Here is a 25,386-nt window from a genome sequence, read left to right as displayed (position 1 = left end):
CCCTCCCAGCGGTTTCCCTCCGCAGCTCTGGGCCTCCGCTGGCCCACGCGGACGCCCCGCGACCCCCGCAGCCTGGCGGGCAGCGCGTCACGGCAGCGGGACCTGAAAACAGCCCGCTCCGCCCCGAGCACCCGCGGCCCCGCCCCCTCTGGCCGACAGGGGGCGGGCACCACCGGAGTGGGCTCCGTGGGCGCTGGGGCCGGAGTTTCCTCACTCCCCGCCTGGCAGTCGCTCCTCGGCTGACTCCGCGCCCTTCTACGGGCCGTCTCCCACTCCCTGAGCGGACGCAGGGAGTCGAGGCCGGGCGAACCGGGCGCCATGAAGGGCAGCTGCCTAACGGGCGCCGCGGCGGAGGGGCTGGCCGGCTGAGGGCCCGCGCTGGGCCGAGGCATGCGGAGCCCGGGCGGGATCCTGCTCCAAGCGCTGCCCCGGCTGCTGCAGCACGCCGCCCTCCCGGGCCTCGCCGAGCTGCCGGCCCGCTGGGCCCTGCCGCGGGGTGCGGGCGGGGACGGCCCGGCGGACCGCCTTCCCCGCGGGGGCGGGGCGAGCGCGGCGGCGGCAGCGGCGGCGGCCTCGGGCGCCCTGCTCGGCGCCTATTTGGAGCGCCACGGTCCGCCCGAGGCTTCGGAGCTGCCGGAGCCGGGCGGGGCCTTGGCGGGCGGCCCCGGGAGCGGCGGCGGCGTGGTGGTCGGCGTGGCCGAGGTGAGAAACTGGCGCTGCTGCTGCCTCGGCAGCACCTGTTGGTGCCGGAGCCTCGTGCTGGTCTGCGTGTTGGCCGCCTTGTGCTTCGCTTCCCTGGCCCTGGTCCGCCGCTACCTTCAGCACCTCCTGCTGTGGGTGGAGAGCCTTGACTCGCTGCTGGGGGTCCTGCTCTTCGTCGTGGGCTTCATCGTGGTCTCTTTCCCCTGCGGCTGGGGCTACATCGTGCTCAACGTGGCCGCTGGCTACCTGTACGGCTTCGTGCTGGGCATGGGTCTGATGATGGTGGGCGTCCTTATCGGCACCTTCATCGCCCATGTGGTCTGCAAGCGGCTTCTCACCGCCTGGGTTGCCGCCAGGATCCAGAGCAGCGAGAAGCTGAGCGCGGTTATTCGCGTCGTGGAGGGAGGAAGCGGCCTGAAAGTGGTGGCGCTGGCCAGACTGACACCCATACCTTTTGGGCTTCAGAATGCAGTGTTTTCGGTAAGTAGGGTCCTGCTGGCCTATCCCTCTCCAAGTCTGTTTTTGAGCGGTCTTGTGGCGGCCCTAGGAGGGCGCTCTATCAGATAAATACCAGCAGGGAAGTGACATTGACGGCAGGAGTTACAATTACTTTTCATCGCACCCTGGGAAATCTGTCATACACATAAAACTTACCTAACGCAGAGCCTCGAAAGAGAGGTTGTTAGATAAAAAACTAATGTTTGTTTTCGGGATGGGAATGTAATTAAAAATGAAAAGCCCTCTTAACAATGGGCATGCAGGGACATGAATGGAAATGCCCATCTTTAATACTTGTCATCTTTTGTAGCAGCTTTGGCAACATTTAGGGAGGAAAGCTTTCTCTCTTGCTTGCATAAATACATCCAGGGTTTGGATTCAAGTTTTTAGCGACGTGGACCGAAGGAAGTGTTTCAGTAAACAGTGGAGGAGCTAGTTGCAGACTCCAGATTTTGGAGTTTCCTAAATTTGTAATGGGCTTTTTCTTCTTAAAGTAATTGTGCTTTAATGCGATGTAAAGAAGAACATCCTACTGTTTTTCTTTCTTTGGAGGAACTTCATTTCGAAATCACGGGGTAGTGAATAAAACAGAACAGATAACCTTTTGCTCAATTAGCATATATTTTTCTTCTGTATATGCACCATTATAGACTCTTTTCTGTCCTTGTATTCGTATATTTTGCTTACTCAAGTTTCTGTAGCTAGTGTGCATCTCCATGCAACTGATTTAGGATAGAAACACTGCTAGTGAAGAGATCATCTTATTGGAAGAAAGGAATCTGGTCTTTACAAACTTTGTGACTTTGGATCAAGTTACTGACCCTGCCTGGCTTCACTTTTCTCTTTTCTAAAGTGAAAGACTTAAAAAAGTAGATTACCATGTTCCCCAAATTCAGTGATTCTAAACTACCAAGAGTTTATGTAGATTCCCAGGAACTTAACCCTTCAGCTAGACTTAAAGAAAACTGTACTGAAGTAAAGAGATAATTGCATTCAAAAGCATAGGAATTGATGTATTTTAAGTGATTCTGATGCATTGTTTTGTTTCAAAAAGTAAATTATTGTTAGTCTCTGGAAACTTTCTCATTTTGTTTTGAATTGGGAATAATTCTAACCAATCTACCTCTTTGTGATGAAATTAAAATCTTTCTCTTTTTTCTTTTCTTTTAAATGCCTTTTGCAAACCTCTTGATTCCAAGCAACAGCAGCAATGACTATGGAGTGGTATTTGGTAGAGGCAATGGAAACAGATAAGGGGTTTTCTGTAGAGATAAAGTTTAGTGTTAGCAGTAGTTTGGTATAGTCTTAGTCTTAAATTTCTTTTTCATACCCTCCTATAGTATGAAATATAAACTTGAACTTTGACCCAGTCTTGGGTAATAATAAATAAAACTGTCCCAGGACTTTGAAGGAAGGTTGGGCTAAGGAATCTGAATAGATTGATTCTGTTAGTTTGTGTTTCAATATAGCATGTATCCTTGGGCCTTTTCTTGTCCACCTACTGTGTACCAACTTCTGTCCTAGGCTCTCCACATATTTCTGATCCTTAAACCAGCCCTGCAGAAGTTGATTATGCACATATTACAGACTAGTGTCTACTAGTTGGGAGCACAGGGTTGGTGTTGTGAAGTCCTGCTGTCTGCTTAGAATCTAGTGACCTTGGGCAAGTTGTTTATTCTCTCTGGGCTTCAGTTTCTTATTTGTAAAATGAGGAAAGTAATGATGCCTACTTCCATAGGATTGTTGAGAAGATTACATGAGATGAATACACGCAGCAGAGACTGGCTTAACAAACACGTGTTGGCTTTTGTTGTTTCTGTTCTTATGACCCAAGATCACCAAGGTACTAAATTAATGGTAGAGTCAAACTTTGAACCATGGTCTGATGGTAGGGTCTCAACCCATCACCTCTTTATTTCTTCAATATATATTTAATGCCTGGTGTAGTCATGCGTAAATAGTAAGGGCTCTTTATGTATTTATTGATTGACAATAAGGTAGGCTTTTCTTTTGATTATGTCTGTTACATATTAAGTATGTGACTAAGAAGTTGTATTTTGTACTTGGTAATAATTTAAGGTAATCATGTAGTTGAAACTGAGCTTGACAAGGGATAACTCTCAATTTAGCATTGTGTGGTCAATAAAAAAGAAGGGAAAAAAAAGAAAAATGGCCTCTTGCAGTAGGTATTATTGTCACCATTTCACTGAGAAAGAAACAGAGGCTCACCCATCCAGGAACTTCTTCAGTCACCCACCTACCAAGTGGCTGAGCTAGGGTTTGAACCCAGGATCAGCTGATATGGTGCATCTTACTGTAAAATTTTGACTCATAGCCATAGCAGGGTGGGCTGTGAAGCCCCTAGATATGGTCTGTTACGTCCTGTTTATACCTATTGTTCCGAACTGCCTGCTTACAGAAGTAGTCCTTTCAACCAAAACAGTTTACTGAATTCACCCAGGTTATGTGAAAGAAAAGAAAGCTTAGTTAAGGCTGATGTTGGTTTTAGTCTGACTTGACTTTCTGCCTTCTAGAATTCCATTCTGCCTCCTCATATATCCTCTCCACCTCATACCCCTCCTGCTGACCATAGCTGCCCCCTTTCTAGGCATATTTCTTGTGTTTTCCACATCCCTCCCTATCTTTGAAATCATCCTTTTTAAAAAAAAAAATTCCAGTTAAAACTCATTTTTTTTGTGCCCATAATTAGAGAAATTCATCTGGGCTTACCTCAAAGAAGTTGGGTGTAGTGGTCATGTGAGGCCCAGGCTTTGGAAATAGATGATCCTGAATTAGTCTGTGCCGTCTGGCCTTCTCCATTTCCTCATCTGTAAAATGAAGTAGAGTTATAAGGCTTAAAAAAGCTGATACAGTGAAGGCGTTAAGTATTTTGTCTGGCTCATAGTCACTTCCCAGTAATTGTTAAGTATTATTATTGTTTGTAGTGGTGGAGGTAGTTGTATTCACATTTTAGAAGCAGGAGCTGATTGTAAAGGATAATATATGGAAGAAGGAACGGCGCTTTCCCTTACTTATCTCCTCAGAACCATTTTTTTCCCCTCTCCCATGCATGCTAGAAACTTGACATCAGATTGGTTCCAACATTTACAGTGTCATCTTGAAGTTAGTTATAGTTACTCTTTTGAGCTGTACTTTCTGTTGTGGGATGTGTTTAATAATACCTGCTGCAAAGCTGTGATAAAATATATATATAGTTTGCTCATTATTTACTATTTCTTTCTCATCATCCTCTGCTTTCCAAAAGGAGGACACTGAAGCTGAGCTACTTTTTAAAAAAATTTAACAAATACCTATATTGTACTTAACTAATTGCCAGGCACTGTTTAATCATGCACACGTAACATTTACTGTTCATTTCAGCCCTGATCCTCATCTTATAGCTGAGGCAGTTGAGGCACAGTGGTGAAATAACTTGCTCAAGATTACACAGTTAGTAAATGTTTAGAGTCATTAACTTACCCAGGGCACTAGTGTTGGTCCAAGAAGAGCTGGATTTCCCAGACACATCCTGATTCCATCCAGTTGTCGAATACTTGTCCTAGCGCACCTTGAAGATCAGACATTATGGAGGACTGGGTAAGGTTCTATACAGTTGACTTAGGTATCATCCCAGATGTTAGAGCAGGGGTCAGAAAACCACAGCCCAATTTTGTATGGCATACAAGCTAAGAATGATTCTTCCATTTTTAAATGGTTGGAAAAAATATCACAAGAATATTTCATGTACATGAGAATTGTATGAAATTCAGATCTCAGCATCTGTAAATAGTGTTATTGGAATACAGCTGTGCTCATTTATGTGTGCCATGTGTGTCTCCTTTTAAGCCAAAACGGCAAATTGAGTAGTTACTACAGACCCTACTGCCTACAGAGCCTGAAGTGTTTACTACCTGGTGTTTCATGGAAAAAGTTTGCCAACTTCTGCCTTAGAGTCACAGCAACAAAACAGCTACCAAGGCTGAGCCCCTGCAACTGTAGGAAGAGGCCCTTAATTTCTCACATATATCTTGTATTTTTATTTAACAGAAAAAAAATTTTAAACAAAAGCAATAAGTGGGTACTGTGTGTAAAATGCAAACAAAATAGAAATGAGTAAATTTTAAAGTGCAAGACCTTACCCATCACCTTGGCTCACTTCTTAGTGAACTGCTTTATAGAATTGTGTGTTACCAAACTGCCAGTTACTTTGGTTATTTATATGAGCCCACCATAGGTTTGAAGCAACAAATAGATTCTTTGTTTTGGAGGGAGCCGGGGAGCTGTGAAACTGGTACTGACTGAAATAATAATAGTGAAGGATGTCATCATAACTTTAAGCAGATATAACTGTTCTCAAGTTTTTTTAGAGTTTGCATTGAGCTATCAAGAAGATAAATTACTTTTAGTAATTTAGTTTATATTTGAACTGAAATTTATTACAACTAAATAAAAGTTTTTGGCAAATGACTCTAAGACCACAAATACAGTATAGTCTTAGCTTATGCTATGGGGTCTTCTGGTTCTCTCTTAGCTCCTTTGTAGCCCTGGTGAAGTCATTTGATGATTCTGGCCTCCAGTTTTCCTTATTTGCAAAATGAGAGGATATAGATGAGGTCGGAGTTTGCTTTTAAAAAGACAAATGTTCTGAGCAACAATGTAACATTACCTTTTATTTTTTAACAGTTTAGTGATAGTATGTGTTATAAAAATACACATTTTCTCATTTTCGTAAGTTCTTATTCTGTATTATGTTTTCTTATTTTCTTAAATTCTTATTCTGTGCTGTAGATAGAGCCATAGATTCAGAAAAAGATATGATGGGTCATAATACTTGTCACTGTATGAGTGTATCTAATGATGATTTCTTCTTACTATTAAAGCGTAATGATTCGCTGCCAGTGGTACAGTTCAGGCAAAATAGAAAGGCAGACACAGTCTGTTATTTGAAAGAGTTGGAGTCTGGCCCTTAAGGGTCAGATAGGATGACCAAGTTGTGTGATGTCATCCCAGTGCACACCTGAGACCTCACAGTACCACTGAATGCAGTTGACCTTTATTTCCTTGAAAATGTTTTCCCCTCTTTGTGTCTCTTTAGTTATCTCATCAGCTTCTGCAGTTTTTGTGTCATATGTAGGCCTACAATACACTAATATATATCTCTAGCCTGTTATATTAATGTATATACAGTATGTTTTATTAACCCTTCCTAGATTAAAAAAAGTTTGTTTAAAAGCAAAGAGGTTATTAAAACGTGTTTTAACAATATTTGTTTTTTCTGTCTATATGTATTCATTGTAAAAACTTTGAAAAGTATAGCGAGTACAAAGAAAAACATCATTAACATTTTAGTGTTTATTTTTCTCTTTGCAGTTTATTGATATGTATTTTTAATATAATATTGAGTTAATGACTTTTGTGACCTTCTTTTACTTGAAGTAATGAACATCTTATTATTACATGTATTACAACATGACTTTTAATGACTGCACAATCAGCTGTAGTTTTCTATCTATCTTTGTATCTTTTTTATTCCTGCTTAGAACTGGGTCTTATATATAGAAGGCATATGGTACATTTTTTTTAGTACAAATAATAAACCTATAGTATGTCAGATTGTATGAAGAAAAGCTTTTCAACTTGTGTTCCAGAAATTATGTACAATAAGATACACATTTTTCCCCCCTTGGGAGAAGATTCAAGGCCTCTGTGTGTATGTGGGCGGGAGGATGGAATTGGGGTTAAACCAGGTTCTCAAATAAATTGGTGACCCTTCCCTAAGATATTTGGGAGCCATTAAAAGCAGTTCCTAATTTAGGAACAGTGAACTCGTGAAAAAGCTTGCATATATGAAGATGCTTCTGTGTTGTAGACAGACATTGACCTAACCATTTCTGTCAATAGAAATCTCTTTACCCTGAAGCCCTCTCTAGCTGTTAGGGTATGGTCTCAGCACTGCTGCGGCCTTGTGGTTCTTCTTTTTTTTTTTCCTCCAGTAGCAAGACTTTTTTCAGTACTCTCGGGGTTGCTTGAGAGACCCTAACCAGAGGGTCTTAGCCTTGACATTAGGTTCACCTTGGAGGTTTCTGGAAATATTTTTAGTATTCATTCAGTAAATAATTGGTAGGTGCCTAGCATGTGCCTGGTGCTGTTTTAAATGCTGGAGGTGTAGCCGTGAATAAAAGAAAGTCTCTCCCTTGAGGTGGTAGCATTCCAGTGGAGAAATAGCATTCTAGGTAAATCATGGTGTAAGTTTTGCTGATAATAAGTTAATTTTCATTTATAACATTTTTTCTGTGTGTTTGGCAGAGTGTTCTTAATTTCTGAAAATCCAATTAAAAATGGACTTTGCATTCCAACTTGTTTATAAACTGGCAACTATTCTAGGTTTCCATATTTATAAATAAAACATTGTTGGTGTTGGTACATCCAACCTCCAATAAACATATATTTAGCACCTAATATATAGTAGGCATTTGTTAAGATCTAGGGACACAGTAAGCACCAAGACAGACAGATCCCTTTCCTCACAGAATTTGTAGTCTGGGAAAGGACTGAGGGGCAAACAAATGGCGAAACCTTCAGTTGTTCTCCAGTGCAAAGGGGACAGGGAAGTATAGTGTTCTGTCAGAGCACTTGAAAGCACTTACAAAGACTTGGGGAATCTGGGAAGGTTTCCTAGAGTAATTGATGACTGAGTAGTGAAAGACAGTGTAGGAGTTTTCGGAGTAAATGGAGTGGGAAGAAGGATGTGCTTGTTGTACTCCCCAGAAGGAACAATGTAGAAAGGCCCAGAGGGAAAGGGGAGCAAGTAGTGTTCTAGGAACTGAGAAAATTTTGATGTGACTGGGACATAGTGTGACAGGATGCATGAAATGCTCAGAGGCCAGATCATGAAGCACTTTGCACTCTGAAGAACCTCATGGCAGTAGGAGGGAGTTTAAGCAGGATTAGGCTCACTTTTTAAAAAGATTTCTGCAGGAGTTAGCATAGGTAGTGAGTGGGGGTAGTCTGTGTGTCAGGACCAGAGAGGAGACTGAATAAGGAATAGGCCTAGACGGTGGATAGATTTCCCTAGAGAAGGTGCGGTTGACAAGACGTAGTAGATATTGGATGTGGGAATGAGGAATTAGCTATGTGCCTGACTGATGAGGTCTCCAGCTAGGCCGCTGAGATTGGGAACACAGAAAAGATGAAGAGGTATTTTGGGGAGCAAAGGAAAGAGAATAGGTAGTTACTGTTTTTCTTTAAACTGATTTTTAAAGTTTGGATTTTCTGAGAGTGAAAAATAGTTGCCGTTTCTGAATTCTTTTTCTCTCTTCCCCAATTTTTCTGAAATATTAATAGGAAGTATTTTGGGGATATGTACAGTAAAATAATTTATCAGTAAATATTAATTAGATGAAAAGACCAAACTGGTCATTTTAATTTCTCTTGACCAATCCTTTCTTAACAGTCCTAGGGATTCGTGATTTTTTTCTATAGGGGTTCATGATTTTTTCGTATATAATTAAATATATTTTAATTGGAATTTATAATATTTTAACAGTAACTTTGTTAATAAGCAGCATCCCAAATACCAAGCAACAAGTCTATACAGGAAGGTATAATTTGCCAAAATTAATGCTAGATTGACAGAGCTGCACATAAAATTTGAGGTCTTCTGAATACTGGTCACCTTTATATTCTTTATTACATCCATGCCAAGATATTCTATGTAAAAACAAAATTTCTTGGTGGGTTAAATTAAAGTGGTAAAGCCATTGTGTAAACAGCTATAATCTTAGAAAGCGGAAGAGCTGGGTCGGGTTTCCTGAGCGCTGTGCTTGGTGCTTTGCCTAAGAGGACGGACCACAACCCCAGCTTCAGTGAATGATCTGAAGACAGAGGTTCTCTGTTGTCAGCTCCAAAAATGCTGTGTTCAGAGGTGAATCAGCTCTTGCTCTTCAGAATTAGTTTTTTTTTTTCTATCATTTTTTTCCCTCCCAGATGGAGTACTTCCTTGTTTTCAAGATCTATTTGGTATAGTGGTGAAGTGATGTTCTACATGTTAACCCCTGCTGACCCAGTTAAGTGAATCACATCTCCAAGTATATCACTGTACCTCTGGGAATAAGAGGATATATAATTTTATAGTGCTTCTAGAGTTTTTAAAACATGGGAGGACAGCAATCAGGTGGTGTTTGCCATCCCTTAAACTCTTGCTGTGGTATCTCATCATAGAAACTAACTAGCAAGATAGCATTGATATCCTAGGTTGAGAAATCTAGGGGTTCTTTGATTTGGAATACAACTCCTGAGCCAAAATGCTGGGTACTGCAGGCAGGAATTCCAATGGTATTGATATAGGCTCATGTTTAATGCCTTTCTACAAAGTGGAACAAGGAGACAGAATTTTAGAACTTTGGTGCTTAAAGACTTACTGGGGAGGGAAGGCTGGATGCGTCTCCTTGTGGGAACAAGTATTCCAAATATGTTTGTCAAAGACTGAGCTAGATGGAGATTCTGAGGAAAATGTTTGCTTATAGAAAATGCCATATTAAAATAAGCTGGGCACAGTGGCTCACGCCTGTAATCCCAGCAGTTTGGGAGGCCGAGGCGGGCAGATCATGAGGTCAGGAGTTCGAGACCAGCCTGACCAACATGGTGAAACCCGTCCTCTACTAAAAATACAAAAGTTAGCCAGGTGTGGTGGTGTGCGCCTGTAATCCCAGCTACTCAGGAGGCTGAGGCAGGAGAATCGCCTGAACCTGGGAGGTGGAGGTTGCAGTGAGCCGAGATTGTGCCATTGCACTCTAGCCTGGGCAACAGAGCGAGACTCTGTCTCAAAAAATATATATAAAATAAAAATAAAATAATTTGGAAGGAGCTGTTCATCTTTAATAAAGTTATTAATTGTTTAAAACCTGTGTATATGTATGTTACTGTGTTGCTTCATTGGTTAAAGCATTGAGCACTCCAGCAAAAATATTTATGATTATTAACTAAAATTATATGTATGCATAATAACACTTTTTCCCAAGGGTAAGGTTTGGTCATGAAAGGTTTGATAAACTTCAATTTATGCAGTTTATGCATGGACAACGGTCTTGTTTAGTTGAGTGGTAGAGTTGTTTCAGATTTAGGAAATCTGTTCTTAAATTACCAATTTGAATATTATTGATGTCATCTGTGAATGTCAATTATGTGTTCTATTTAGAGAAACTTCATTACATTTAAAGGTAAAGGTTGTGGCCAGAAGCTTTGCATTCTGAAATTTTTGAACTGAGATATTTATTTTAAAGATAACTTCCATAATATGTAATGTTTTGTTATTAACTGCAATATAATTTTATAACATTCATTTTTGTCATATGTTCTCATTTTCTATATTTGACATGTTTATTCTAAAGAAATTTCTCTGCTCCTGTAAGTGATCTAAATTGAAGAAGGAACCTTGCTTAGCTTAGCTCCATTCACATCATTCTTTGACTAGACTCCCTGGTACCTTTCCTCTGAGTATAGGCTCCTTCCTCTTTTATCCAAGGCCCCAACAAGTATCACCCCATGTAGTTTTCCTGTCTTTATTTTACGGGATTTGTGTGTGTCCTATAAACAATCCTAGCTGTACTGCCAACTTTATGAATACATTCTGTACTTTCCCTGCCATTGCACTCTAGCCTGGGCGACACAGCGAGAGTCTGTCTCAAAAAAAAAAAAATAAATAAATAAAATAAAATAAAATAAAATAAAAAAGATTTGGAAGAAGCTGTTCATCTTTTGTTCATTCTCTTCTTGGAACACCTGCCTTCCTCATCCTGTCTGTCTTTGCTTACCAAACTCATACTAGGCTTTCAGTGTCTGCCTTGAATCCCTCTCTTCCCAAAAAGTTACCCTTTGGTTTCCACTTCTACAACAATTTTCATCCTTTATTCTTTAATGCTCAGCATGTAGTCTTCTCAATGCTCCCCATTCTGCCTGTTTCTGAGGTAGTTTATGTGTACTTGTCAGTGTGTAAATCCATCAGTGGTAGGCATTGTGTCTTTTTATCTCTTCCAAGCACCTCTTGGAGCATCTCACATGAGCAGTTGAGTCAGTGATCGTTAAGGTGGATTGTTAACAACCAGTCACTGTAATATTCTTTCCAAATCAGCAGTGATGCATCTCCAGTTCATTATCTATTAATAGAGTTGAATGTAGTTTTATTGAAAATATGAAATATTTTTAGGTTAGGTTGTATTAATAGTTATAGAGTCACCTATAGCTGATTAAAATATTGGATTTTCAAATTTGTAGAAAAGTTTAATAAAGTGGCCAGTAGCTTTCTTATATACCAGTAATACTCAGATGGGGATGTGGAAAAGTTACTTTCAAAATCAGTAGTAGTGGCAACAATAATAACATGAAGTGCTTAGAAATAAACTAATAAGAAATGCATGAGATATGTGAATAAAGTGACCAAACTTTAGTAAGAGGTATAAAAGAATAAAAGTATAATAATAATAAAATAAAATAAACTTTAATGACTTACACAAAGAAAAAAAGATTTTGAGTAATTATAGAAAAATTTCTGGATCAGAATACCTAATATTGTAGAGATTTCAGGTCTATCCAGATTAATTTGCAGATTTGCCTTAATCCCAATATAAAATTTACTGATTTTTTTTTTTGAGTGACAGAATGATCTGCAAGAATAAATATGGCCAAGAACAGTTATGGCCACTTTTAAAAGAAGCATAATGAAGGAATTTGAATAGAATGGGAAATTCCCTGCCACTATTAACTGGTAGTCTTTATTACAATTTGGTTTCAGTACAAGATTGGAGATACCCATGTTTTAGTTCTAGTACAAGATTTAAAATATAAATGGGCAGTATTAGAGCTCCAAATAAGCCCTTTTTATATAAAATAACTTTTATTTCTACTGAAGTAAACATAATAAGTCAATGGAGAAGTTATTGATTATTTAGTATCTAATGCTGGGAAAATTGGCTACTGGGATAGGGGAGGGATCAGGCTATATCCTCACCTTTAATTTGAATAAATTTCAGAAGGAATAAGTGGTGAATGCTAAAAAGGGAAACATAATCAGAAGAAATATATAGGTAGAAACCAACAATAGACTCTTAAAACACTTTCTAAAGCTAAATGCAAAGGAAAAATAAGAGGAAAAAATAGATAATATTTGATTATGTAAAAATTTAAAAACATTTGTATGTCAAAACATAAAATTAAGAGATAAAGGACACTTCAGCAAAAACTATATGCCACACATAATAGACAACAGGTTGCCCTCACTATATAAATAGTTCTTACAAATAAACAAGAAAAACAGTTAACATCCCAATAAAAAAGAGCAAGTGAACAAATGAAGCCATAAGGAAATGTGAATAAAAAACATATATAGAAAATGTGTCAATATAAAATAGTACAGATTAAATAATGATGAAACATCATTTTTACTCCTATCAAAATAAGAAAGATTAAAATTTAATACTCACAATTGGTAACAGTATGACACAATGGACACATTCATGTATCACATACTGACAGGTGTATTAAATCATTGTGAACATTTTGGAAAATAAGTTTTTTACTGTTTGAACCAATAATTCTACTCCTAGTGATCTATCCTACCAGAGTTAAGATACATGTGTCATGTATTGCTGTATACCAGATCACTTCAAAACTTAGTAGCTTAAAACAATCATTTATTGTCTCACAATTTCTCTGGGTCAGGAATTCCTGTGCAACTAGCTGGGTACCTCTGACTCAGGCTCCCTCACAATGCTGCCGTCAAGGTTTTGGCCAGGGCTGCAGTAATCTTAAGGCTTGACTGGGGCAGGATTCACTTCCAGGCTATTGACTGGCTATTTTTCCAGACTATTTTTGCTAGCTATTGACTGAAGACATCAGTTCCTTGCCACATGGGTCTCTCCATGGGAGCTACTTAGTGCATGGCAGCTTACTTGCTTGAGGAAGAAGTGGAAGTCCTATTCTTTTTGTAACCTAATTTTGGAAGTGACATCTCCTCACTTCTGCTCTTGCCTGTTTGCTAGAAGTAAGCACGAGGTCCAGCCCACATTCTAGGGGAAGGAATCACACAAGGGCATGAATACCAGGAGATCAAGTCATTAGGAATATTTTAGATGTTGCCTACCACAGAGGTTAATATCCAAAGATGTCATTGTAATTTTAGAATTTTTTGATAATAGCCAAAAATAAATGTGTAATTACATATATACAAAAAATAAAGCAATGTAAATATTCTACAGCAGGAGTGGTTAAATTGTGCTACATCCACACAATGGTAGAATAATTGCATAATAATGATAATTTTCACCTTTTTTGAGTGTCAGTCATATGCCAGGTATTTCCTAGATACTTTAGAAATATTTCTGATCCTAACAACAGCCATCTAAGCTGGTGATGATTTTCATTGTACAGATGAAAAAACTGATAGCACTTTGGGAGACTGAGGTGGGTGGATTTCCTGAGCTCAGGACTTCAAGAGCAGCCTGGGTAACACGGTGAAACTCTGTCTCTACTAAAATACAAAAAAGTAGGGCCAGGCGTGCTGGCTCACGCCTGTAATCCCAGTACTTTGGGAGGCCGAGGCGGGTGGATCACAAGGTCAGGAGATGAGACCATCCTGGCTAACATGGTGAAACCCTGTCTCTACTAAAAATACAAAAAATTAGCTGGGTGTGGTGGTGGGCACCTGTAGTCCCAGCTACTTGGGAGACTGAGGCAGGAGAATGGCATGAACCTGGGAAGCGGAGCTTGCAGTGAGCTGAGATGGGGCCACTGCACTCCAACCTGGGTGACAGAGCAAGACTCTGTCTCAAAAACAACAACAACAACAACAAAAAGTAGTGTGGCGGCGTGTGCCTGTATTCCCAGCTACTTGGGAGGCTGAGGCAGAAAAATTGCTTGAACCCAGGTGGCGGAGGTTGCAGTGAGCCCAGGTCGCACCACTCCACTCCACTCCACTCCATTCTGGGTGACAGAGCGAGACTCTGTCTCCAAACAAAACAAAACAGATATTTAGAGACAGAGTTGCATATTGAATTATCAGCACCAGAATGCCATTCTAGGGTTATCTGGCTTCGAAGCCCAGCGACCACACTGCTATTCAAGAATGCTTATGAAGAATGTTTAATGATATGAGGAAGACTTACAAAACTGTTTTTACAAAGTTATCTATGTGTGGATTTTATTTACATGAAAGAAAAAATAGTCACAAATGTTATCTTTCAATGGTAGTATAATAGAATATTAAAATTTACTTTTATTTCATTCTAAATTTTCTACATTCTGCATGTATTCTCTTTATAATCATTTTGTAAAGTCAGAATACTGTTGTAAAGATGTCAGCTCCTTCCCAAGGAAATACCACTAGTTAGACTTAATACACACATTTTTTTATGTTGAATTGAAATTTTACTTGGTAATGAATCATTCCCTTTAATCTACTCTTCTAGATTACTGATCTCTCATTACCCAACTATCTGATGGCATCTTCGGTTGGACTGCTTCCTACCCAGCTTCTGAATTCTTACTTGGGTACCACCCTGCGGACAATGGAAGATGTCATTGCAGAACAGAGTGTTAGTGGATATTTTGTTTTTTGTTTACAGGTGAGTTTAAGGCCAAGGGTTGTCTCTTTTTTTCTCTCTGCTTCTTTTTGTATGGTATTGCTGATTTGACAGATTTCATTGAAAATAATCGGAGGGTTTTTCCATTTTAGATTTTTTTCTTGGTTCTTTCATTACTACTTCATATTTTGACAACATTAAAATTTTTTTAATTGTGTGGATATGTGCAAGTGTGTAGAACTGAATTGATACAGAAAAGTCCTCTTAAAGAGGCAAAAAAGAATGACAAAAATAGGGTTATTTTTGCAGTGATTATTTTCAGAGTCATCACAAATCAAATACTGTGTTTTGATTTTGTGTGATGTGTATCTGAAAATAATTTTAGTAAGATTGGGCAGAGTTGAGTGCTTATCTTTTTATTTATATTCAAATTATTGAAACTCACCTATTTGTATTTTTTAGAGTATTATGTTGACAGTGTAAATTTCTTTCTAGTACAATTTGATGTGAAACAAAAGATTTGTTTTAATAAGTATTACCTCATAAAAATGTCTAAGGTTTTCTATTACAAGTCCAAATAAGACTTGTGTAATGGATTATTATTACCATGCAAATTGTAATATAGTTTGGGGCACATAAAATTTTACATAAGAAGTTAATAAAAAAGGAAAACACTGCCATGTAGGCAAGTTTCTTTAGAGCCTTTAAATTTGCATGCAGAAATAGTTAAAAATTTATTTGTGATTGATTTTATTCCTGAGATTTAACAAAATAGAAAATCATAATTTTTCACGAACTAGTAAGATGATGATGATAGTTAACCTTTATTCCATGCTTTATATGCCACATATTTAAGCTCATTTAGTCCCTACCAAAACCCTAGGATATACAGATGTTTATTATCTTGAACTGGTTATGTATTATACATCTCTTCCCAACTAAGCATTCAGTGACATCACATTGATAGCTTGAAATTGCCCATGATGGGAATATTTACACCATGGGAAATGGCAAGTGCTGTAAATCAAGCCCCCTATCTCTGATCCACAAGAGCTGGTTCACAAAGACACCATTAGACAGTAACTTGTTTAAAGTCCCCACTAAGAAGTGGTAGAGCCAGGATTTGAACCAAAGTGGTTGGTTCTAGAGATCATGCTCAAAACCAGTAGAATATAATCAGCCCTCTGTATCCATTGGTTCCACATTCATGGATTCAACCAGCTACAGATTAAAAATATTTGGGAAAAAAAATAATAACAATACAACAATAAAAAAGCACAAAAATGTATTACAGTAACTATTTACATAGCATTTACATCATATTAGGTATTATCAGTAATATAGAAATCATTTAAAGCATGGAAGGATATGCAAAAGTTATATGCAACTATCATGCCTTTTTATGTAAGGGACTTGAGTATACCCAGATTTTGAAATCGGCGGGAGTGGGGGGTGCCCAGGAACCAATACCCTACAGATACAGGGGACAACACTATACTCCTCTAAGCAAATAATACTAATGAAATGGTCCTCCAGACTTACTGGTCTTTTAACTTGTTAGTTTTAACTTAACTGTTATTGAGTATATGCTACTGTATTACAGATTTAATTTTGGTGGCATTATATCCTCAAGTTTTTGAGGCCCTATTGTATTTAAAATACTATGATAAAATAAAGCCAGAGTTAATTTTCTTTGTGCTTATGAGGTACAAGTTTAGTACATGAAGTAAAACCATGAATATTTACATTGAAATATTGCCTAAATAAAGCTTATCAATAAGAGTACTTGCTTTAAGAAAAATTTTGTAATATTTTTGACATGCTAAAAGTCAGTTTTTATTTTTCTTTACTTTTTTTCCCCGAGCTATATTTTCTTCAGATAATCTGAATCTAAGTTAAATGTTTTTGTTACAGTTGATTTATATTAATACAGCATGCTAATCACATAAAGTTAAACTTTCTATGCATTATATCTATAGCACAGTATGTAAATTAACATTTATGATCATCCCAAAGAACTGTAAAATTATCTAATATGTATTGCATTCTCAGATTCTTTTAGTATGAAGTTAAGCATTTTTTTTTTAGTTTGCTGAAAATAAGTATTCTGTTTGAAACATTTTTTTCCCTTTGACTTTGCATTTGAGTAATTAGAATCCCTCATTGTTAGTAGCTTGGAGAGAACTTTTACTATTTGAAACTTTATATTTTTATGCATCTTAGTAAATTATTCAACTATAGTCAATGAAGTTCATGATTATTTTTAAACTATAGAATCTTCGTTTATTCAGTGATTTCTCACCCTTTGGTTAAGCTGGCAAATTTAAGCTCAGAATACAAGACAGTGGGGAAAGCACTTATTTCTTAGCCTAAGGATTTATGAAAAGAAGTGTAGACATGTTTACGCTTGTTTGATTTAATTGATATTAGTTACAGCTTAATTTGTATCAGGAGGCATTTAATGCAGCTTACAAAATATACAAAAGAAAAAAAAGAGAGCTTAGGTTAAAGCTAGCAGAATAAGTATATTCATGAGATTCCTCTTATTTTCTAGAAATGAGCCACAAATTTGCCTCTGAGTTTTATGGCTGTCAGCCTAAAATAAAGCAATACAAAATAAATGTTCACAGGAAGCCACAACCATTTCTTGTACAGTTTGATTATCCCTTATCTGAAATGCTTGGGGCCAGAAATGTTTTAGATTTTGAATTTCCTCAGATTTTAGTATATTTACATTATGCTTACCTGTTGAGTATCCCTAATCCAAATGTCTGGAATCTAAAGTGTTCGAATGAGCATTTTCTTTGAGTGTCTTGTTAGTGCTCAAAAACTTTTGGTTGGAGCCTTTGAGGTTTGGAATTTCTGGATTAGGGATGCTTAAGCTGTACTGAAATCCAGCTTAGATTCTGTGGTCTATTTAGTTACTCTTCCATGCCTGTTATTTTTCTATGTATCTACTAACCAAAACCCCAAACCTGAATACATCCAAGTTTTATCTGCTTTGCCCCTATTCTTTTGGGGAAGTCATATAACCAGACACGTTGATATTTAACTCATGGTTGCAAATCTTCACCTAGTTTCTCGACACTGTCCCACATCCCATCTCTCTCCTTTGTCTTCTCACTCCCCTGCTGTTGTCTTGAAATAATTATTTTAAACTATCTTCACTTCTCACAATTTTGACTCCTTCACCTGTTTCCCTCTTTATTGTCAACAGATTACCTCTCTTAACAGAAAAATCAGAAGCCATCAACTGAGAAACCCCTGGATTTTCATATAAGAAATCTGTTAACTTCTTATGTTCCTGCCCCTGCTTAGCCTGCTTTCCAGTTAGCATTAAGAGATGCCTGTCTTTCTGTATGAGGCTTGACCTTCTGCCTGTGTTTGATTCTTTGATTTCATTTTAATAAGGAAACTTTTAAAACAATTGTCTATACTATCTGTTTCCATTTTCTAATCCTTTTTAACACTTCACTCAGCTAAGGAAGATGGGGAGGGTGTGTTGGGGAACAGTACAAATCGTCAGGCCCTGGGATCAGAAGTGCAGCTGGGAAAGTCCCACTTAAAGATGTAACCATTTCACCTTTGCTATCTGTGGCCCTGCCACTTCCTTCCCTCAAACTGCTCTTTTTAGGGCTGTCAGTAACCTTGTCTAAATGAGATGTACTTTCCATTTCTCATCTAGCTTGACCTGTTAGCAGTCTAAGACTCTTGACAGTGCCTTCATTATTAAAACATTCTCTCCTTAGTTTCTTTGATACCACTGTCTTAACTTTTTTTTCCCACTTGCCTAGCTTATGCTTAACTTCTTCCTTTCACCCCTTATATCTGTGTTTTTGAAGGTCCTACCTTAAGTTTTCTAGTCCTACTCTGAAAACTTTTTTACAGCAAATCCAGTTACTCTGATGGTTGCTAATATGTGTATTTGGGTAAAGACCCTCCCTCCTCCCTCATCCTACTCCCCAGCACTTGTCTTTAGCTCAGCCCTCTTTCCATAGCTTCAGACCCATTCACTGACATCCATGAACTTTTTCTGATATCTAACAGGCACCTCGAATTCAGCATGTCTTAAACAGAACGTAGCATCTAATTCACAACGCACCCCACCCCCCATATTTTCTTCATCTCTTTACATAGTGTTTCCATTTGTTGATACGTAGCAAACTTAGGAGTTTTCAGTAAATCTTGTTTCTTTTAAGAGAATTAGCAGAAAACAATTACAGAATTTAAAGACCCAGCTTTAAGATGCCTAACTTATTTACAATTTTACTGAGTGATGGGTACTCATTTAATGGCATCCCCTTGTGCAAGTTCCAAGTTCCTCCCCTTTCACACTTACCGTACCCCCAGTATGCTCTGCTTCTGTTATCTCCTCCCCTAACCACCCTCAGCACTTGGATTTAGAATACTTTCCCTATAAAGCTTATGTTATAATTATGGGTAGATTTCATTGAAATTGTGTTATATTTCCATATCACTTTTGGTTACAGCAGCCTTTGTAAACTTGCTGGGACCTTAAATAACACCTGCTGTGTTTGCTCCAAATCCTAAAGAACTGATTTACAAATGAACTTTGGAATAAAACTCATTTAGAAAATGTACACTGCTTAGACATTCTGAGGAATTGTATATAGAATGTTAAAGTGGGCCAGGCACTGTGGCTCACGCCTGTAATCCCAGCACTTTGGGAGGCCGAGGCAGGCAGATCATGAGGTCGGGAGTTCGAGACCAGCCTGGCCAACATGGTAAAACCCCGTCTCTACTAAAAATACAAAAATTAGCCGGGTGTGGGGCGCATGCATGTAATCCCAGCTACCCAGGAGGCTGAGGCAGGAGAATCACTTGAACCCAGAAGGCAGAGGGTGCAGTGAGCCGCGATTGTGCCACTGCACTGCAGCCTGGGTGACAGAGTGAGACTCCATCTCAAAAAAAAAAAAAAAAAAAAAAAAGTACAGAGGGACCACAGCTTCCTATAGGACAATGAGAAACTGAAGCTTCTCAAAATCACATCACTAGTGAATGAATAGCTAAGCTAAGACTAGAAACCTGACTTTCAGTTTGATCATTGTGATGATTTTTCTAGTATCCCTTTGACTAACATTTTTAAATAATCATCATGTTTTCCTCTGATTTTGTTTTTTTCTAAGTACAGGCAATTACTTGCTCACAATCTCTTGTTAATTCTTTGGAAGTTTATTGGCATTTCATTTTTTTAAGTGGTCTGTAATACTTTTAATTTTGTCTGCACCAGGTGGTTCATTGCAAATAGTAGTGCTTCTCACTAAGTGGGCTTAGAAATACCTATGGACATTTATAGTCATGCAAAGGTATAATACTACATTAATTATACCAACAAAGTTTAGCCAGTTGTTACCTCTATTGTAGACATTTTTTACTCCTTGAAGAAAGCTTTTTGGTACAAAGAGACAGGTTTGGCTTGTATCAAATGAACCAAAAGGAATGTGTGTTTTCCTAATACCATGTCATGGTTACCCATAGACTTCGGTCCTCCACTACCAGGAGAAGCAGCAAAGGAAAGAATAAACAATAACTGTGTGTAAACTATTTAAAAATGTATAACCTTTTACCTACCATCTTTGAGAAGCACCCTGTTTGAAGCATTTCTAAGCCAAATATTTATTGGATTTATTTCTCTCTTTTTTTTGTATAAAATATTGATAACTGTAATGTTTTATTTTTATTTACAGATTATTGTAAGTATAGGCCTCATGTTTTATGTAGTTCATCGAGCTCAAGTGGAATTGAATGCAGCTATTGTAGCTTGTGAAATGGAACTGAAATCTTCTCTGGTTAAAGGCAATCAACCAAATACCAGTGGCTCTTCATTCTACAGCAAGAGGACCCTAACATTTTCTGGAGGTGGAATCAATGTTGTATGATTCTAATGAGATATGTGATTGTCAAGAGCCTAATGTGCTGTCTAAGGTCTAGCAGTCACTTCACTAGTGGGCAGAGACAAGTTCTAATTGTATTGCGGCACAAACAAAACTGACTGGTTTTTAAATTGCACAATTTTTTTTTTTAAAGCAAGAATTATTTTCTGGATATGTAAGTGTAAATGTAGATGCAAATTTGGCTGCACCTCTTTATCATGCCTGTATTGGCCTATAGGTCTGCACTTTAGTGTTTTTTAATTGTTTTATTTCTGGGTATTTATGAACAGAGAAATAACCCAAATATTATTTCTGCTTAGTGTCTTTATTTATAAAGCCCATGAGTAGTTTGTATGCATCTTTCCTACTTGTAAAGATGAGTAAAAGTATGCAGTTTTAAATGTATAATATTATTGGATGTTCTTTGCTTTGGTAGTCTTTCCAGAAAGGATAAACAGTGGTTTTTGTTTTGTTTTGTTTTATTGTTTAAGCAGGACCACTTAGCTTCCCGTTTCCTTACTAGTTAGAGAACAGACATTAATTTTCAGTTGAATGTATTTTTGCAGGCATCATATTGTTACAGGACCATTTACACCTATTCACAAAGCTTAAATCCTACCTTGTGGGACTGAAGTGCTCTTAAGATAACTGTTTATTTTCACTGTGTAATATGCAAAGCAAAAGGGAAATTATTTGGTGGATGGTAGCTCAAAATTAGAACTCTTGTTCTAATTCAGTTACGTTGGCTTTACCCTCCTTAGATTTTTCATCAAAGGGCTGTCCCATTGCAATCTTACTAAAACCTTTTGTTAAAATAAACTTTTTTCCTTTTTATATTAATAATTAGGCTTTTAAATAAAGATGTTATTCCTTTAAAATGGTGGGCTTACCATCATTGAAGATGTCACTCAGGTGGCCTTGTTTGATCAAAACGCCTTTTTTTAAAAACTAAGCTTTAAAAACATGTTTATAATTTCATGAAGTACATATATATTGTTCCCATAGTCTTCAGCTTTAAAACTATAAATATGATATTAATGCCCAAATTTTTGTTATTTGCCCTACTTTAAGTAGGTTTATTTTATTTGTTTTTTCAGTACTTGTTTTTCTCTGATAAGACTCAGGAATTCTGAAATGTGAAATTGTCTCAATTCTTTCTCTTGTAGCATGAATCAAATGTATTTATTAATAGCACTTATGACTATAGAATATAATTTGGCATATGATTCATATTACATATGTATTCATTTTATTTTTAAAATAGTTTATAAACTTAATGCATTTTTTTTTACAAATGAGATTTTAGATATTAATGAAATTTTCTGGTAGGTATCTCTTTTTTTGCTATGACGATTCCAGCTTATCAGAGACCTCCCATTTGCCTTTTCATTACAGTAAAAGCTTTGCCCTCATCTACTAAAGTACAAAGGAATTCCTTGGAAGCAGATTATTCTAGTCTTATGCTAGAGATGAATTTGATCATTTTAATGTGTGATCTTTTTGCTCTATCAGGTATAATTGTTTTCCTTTCCTTTATAATGCGTAAGTTTTCTCACCTTTGAGTAACAGTAAAGTTCATTTATATGTTCATACCTAGAAGACCAGTGCAAATACTTTGAGAGCACCTGGGTCTACAGGACATAATTGGCCTCTAAATCCTCATTTCTTGGTGTTAGTGGGAAAATAGATATAGTATTGGAATACCCTTATTCTTTTTGAATCCTAATTACTCATTTCGTTTTTTTTTTCTCTCTTTTGAATCCTAGTTGCTGGTTTTTGTTTAATGATTTTAGTTTAACAATCCCAACCAACAATACATTTGATTTATTTTTTTCTGTCTAACCTGACAACCTTTTTCTTGTGCTTCTTGTTTGTTGGTTAGTTTTTGTGAAAGGAATCATTATTTAAGATCACTGTTTTCATACTTGTTTTACACTTCACGTATTTTGAAGTGCATTTATTTACTTAGCATTTGGGACTTGAATAATTTCACCAAATGAATACTTTTTGGTAGTTTATAATGAGTTCTTCTAATTGTTACACTTTGCTTGGTACTTAAAATAAATATGTAAAGGTAAAAGAAATAATTTTCTGTATTCTGCCAATCTTAATTTTATATAATAAATCATCCATTTTTTTCTTAAAATAGTATGGATTGACTGTTTCTAAAATACCAATCTATGGCTGTGGTTTTTCTTTTCTTCAGCATTTCCAGCATCCAAGTAAACAATAGTCCCTTATAGTCCTGCCACTTGATGGGTGAATTTGGTTGCTGGGTTTTTAAGTTGCCCTCACAATAAATTGTGCAAAGCATTGTCATGCCTTATTTACTCCATTTTTAATCCTGCATCCCAGATTTATGGCAGCAACACATATCTACAGGATACTTTTATGTTGTCCAAATATTGCTCTCAGTCATATATACTTATAAAATGTCTCCAGGCATGTATATTTATAGAAATGAAATGTCAAATTTCTCAGACTGTTAAAGTGCAGTATAAATTTGCTTAATGCACACTTAAAAATGATATATAATTTCTGAATCTTATGAAACATGTTTTCCTTTTTAATTCTTTGGGTGTTTTCTTAAGTTTTACATGTTTTTTGGTTTATTGTTGACTATTTTGTTTACTCTTAGCCAAATTTTTTCATGTAGGTTATTTTACAATAGCACCTTTTAAAAAAATGTATATACTAATTTACTAAGTATATTCATGTTCGTTTTTATTTGATCATCTGATTTGTGAAATAACTTGAAATTTGTACTGTTTGGTTCGTGAAAATAATATTACCAAATCTCTGTCATTAGAATGTGTATTTTATGTTCAGAAGTGACTGTGGGTTTATTCAGAGCCAGCCATTCTGTCCCTTGATGCACTTTGTAACCAGCTACAAATCCTTTTAGGTGGCTTTTCCCTGATAGGGTCAAGTATATGACTATAAAACATTTTTCTTCTTGTGAAGCTATTAAGTTCATTAGTTACTCTTATTTCCCCTTGTTGTAACTAAGTGGTGCAGATATAAGCATATCCCCAGCATTCCTATGTGTGTGAATGTGCACTGCTGATTTGGACTGTTCTTGAGAAAGGTGCTGTGACTTATATATGTCAATATTTGTTAGCTCTGGGGATATCTTTAGAATGCTTGAGAAAGTTGCTAGGTCTGTGCCAGATTGGTGCAGGTAAATCCATGCTGTTCACAGCCAAACAGCATTTGCAGAGAAAAGGAAAGTTTTACATAGACCCCAGGAAAAACAGTACTAACCTAGTTGATGGCCTTAGTGGCGAAATTTTGTTTCAGCCAGAGGCTACTCATTATATCAGAATGATGTTCAGTATAACACTATCTGATTTTTAGATTGGTCGATTTCTGTTGTAATCAAGTATTTAGGATGTAATCTTTTTAAAGTCATTGCTTTAATCTGAAAAGCCATTAGAAGGGAGAGGAATCACTGTTCCACAGGATATTTAAAACTCAGGAGTTCAAATAACCTCACATATTGAACATAAACTGTTAACTTATTCCACAACTAAATTCTAACCTGATACTTATGAATTGCAAAGTGATTGCTGCAAACTTTTTCTAAGGTGGCTGAAGATTTAAAATAGATCATTCTAAAGGGAAATCAATAAAATGTCTTGATGATTGGTATCCAAATCACTTGTGTGCCTGAGAAAATAAAAGGTAATATTTTACTTTCTTCTTGCTTTTCTTTCTTTGTCTTTATACTTTAATGGATGTAGAGACATGACCCTACATGTCATGTAGGGTGGATTCAGGGGATATCCTGAATCTCATGAATCACTCCTTGATTCAGCGGATAGGGAGGATGTGCTCCTAAAAATGAGAATGTTGATAATTGACAATCCATGGGGTGGTTATGGTTCTCGAAGAAGCCTTAAGGAGAAATTCTTCTGACATCTTAAATTGGCACTCACTCCAGTTTTTTTCTATATCTTTAAGTCATGAAATGCCACCTGCCAAACAATTGTTAGTCGTTTGTCCCAGTCAGTGGCAATATTTATGATGCTTTTCATAATGTCAAAGGACTTTAACCAATCTAATGTTCTGTTGATCTCTACCCTGTTTCCATGACTGTTTCCTAAAAGGCACATTTCATTTGCCATTACATTTTCATCTTACCACCAAGAACAATATTTGTCCTTGTTTATTTGTAGAAGCTCCAATACTGTTGTACACCTTTTGTTAGCCATTTTGGGCCACAATTATTTGCTAGTTTATAAAATGGGCCGCAAGACATAGCCACATGTTGCAGACTACTTTCACCAAGGTGGTGTAGAGGAGGATTCATCAGATAAGCGTTTTGACATTGTGGTGTGCTTATTATCCAAGGTTGTACGATACTGTCTGCCATGCTTGCTCTTCTTGGTTGACAGCGCCTATTAGCATCGTGAGTATGGGGAAAGTGTATATTAGTGGTATACTCTATTTTAAGTTAAATATTTAACATTTATAGAGGTAGCATTATATGCATGGTGATATTAAACAAGATATGTGTATATAGTAAATTTATATTTAAGCACTCTGCCAAGTTGATTATCCAAATTACTAACTGATATCACTGTCTTAAAAGTGACTTAGTGTTCTATAAGGTAGCCTGCTGGATGAAAGACTTGAAAACCTTAAAATATGCAGTGAAGTTCAGTAAGAAAGGATGAATAGAATATGTATTGAACAAAAAATAATAATTCCAAAGT

The 25,386-nt window shown here is 37.3% G+C and overlaps 1 protein-coding gene across 1 annotated transcript; it reads left to right on the top strand.

Moving 5' to 3' along the window:
• Positions 1 to 204: 204 nt before the first annotated feature.
• On the top strand, positions 205 to 24,363 carry TMEM64 (transmembrane protein 64). Its single transcript, XM_032760017.2, has 3 exons — positions 205 to 1,182; positions 14,661 to 14,816; positions 20,483 to 24,363. Exons 1-3 carry the CDS (start codon positions 391 to 393, stop codon positions 20,672 to 20,674), a joined length of 1,140 nt encoding a protein of 379 aa, XP_032615908.1. The 5' UTR covers positions 205 to 390; the 3' UTR covers positions 20,675 to 24,363.
• Positions 24,364 to 25,386: the final 1,023 nt, after the last annotated feature.

Source organism: Hylobates moloch, unplaced genomic scaffold (genome assembly GCF_009828535.3).
Source record: "Hylobates moloch isolate HMO894 unplaced genomic scaffold, HMol_V3 SCAFFOLD_9, whole genome shotgun sequence".
NCBI classification, from domain to species: domain Eukaryota; kingdom Metazoa; phylum Chordata; class Mammalia; order Primates; family Hylobatidae; genus Hylobates; species Hylobates moloch.
Note: the sequence above shows the minus strand (reverse complement) of the source record. Positions and strands in the feature narration are given on the sequence as shown.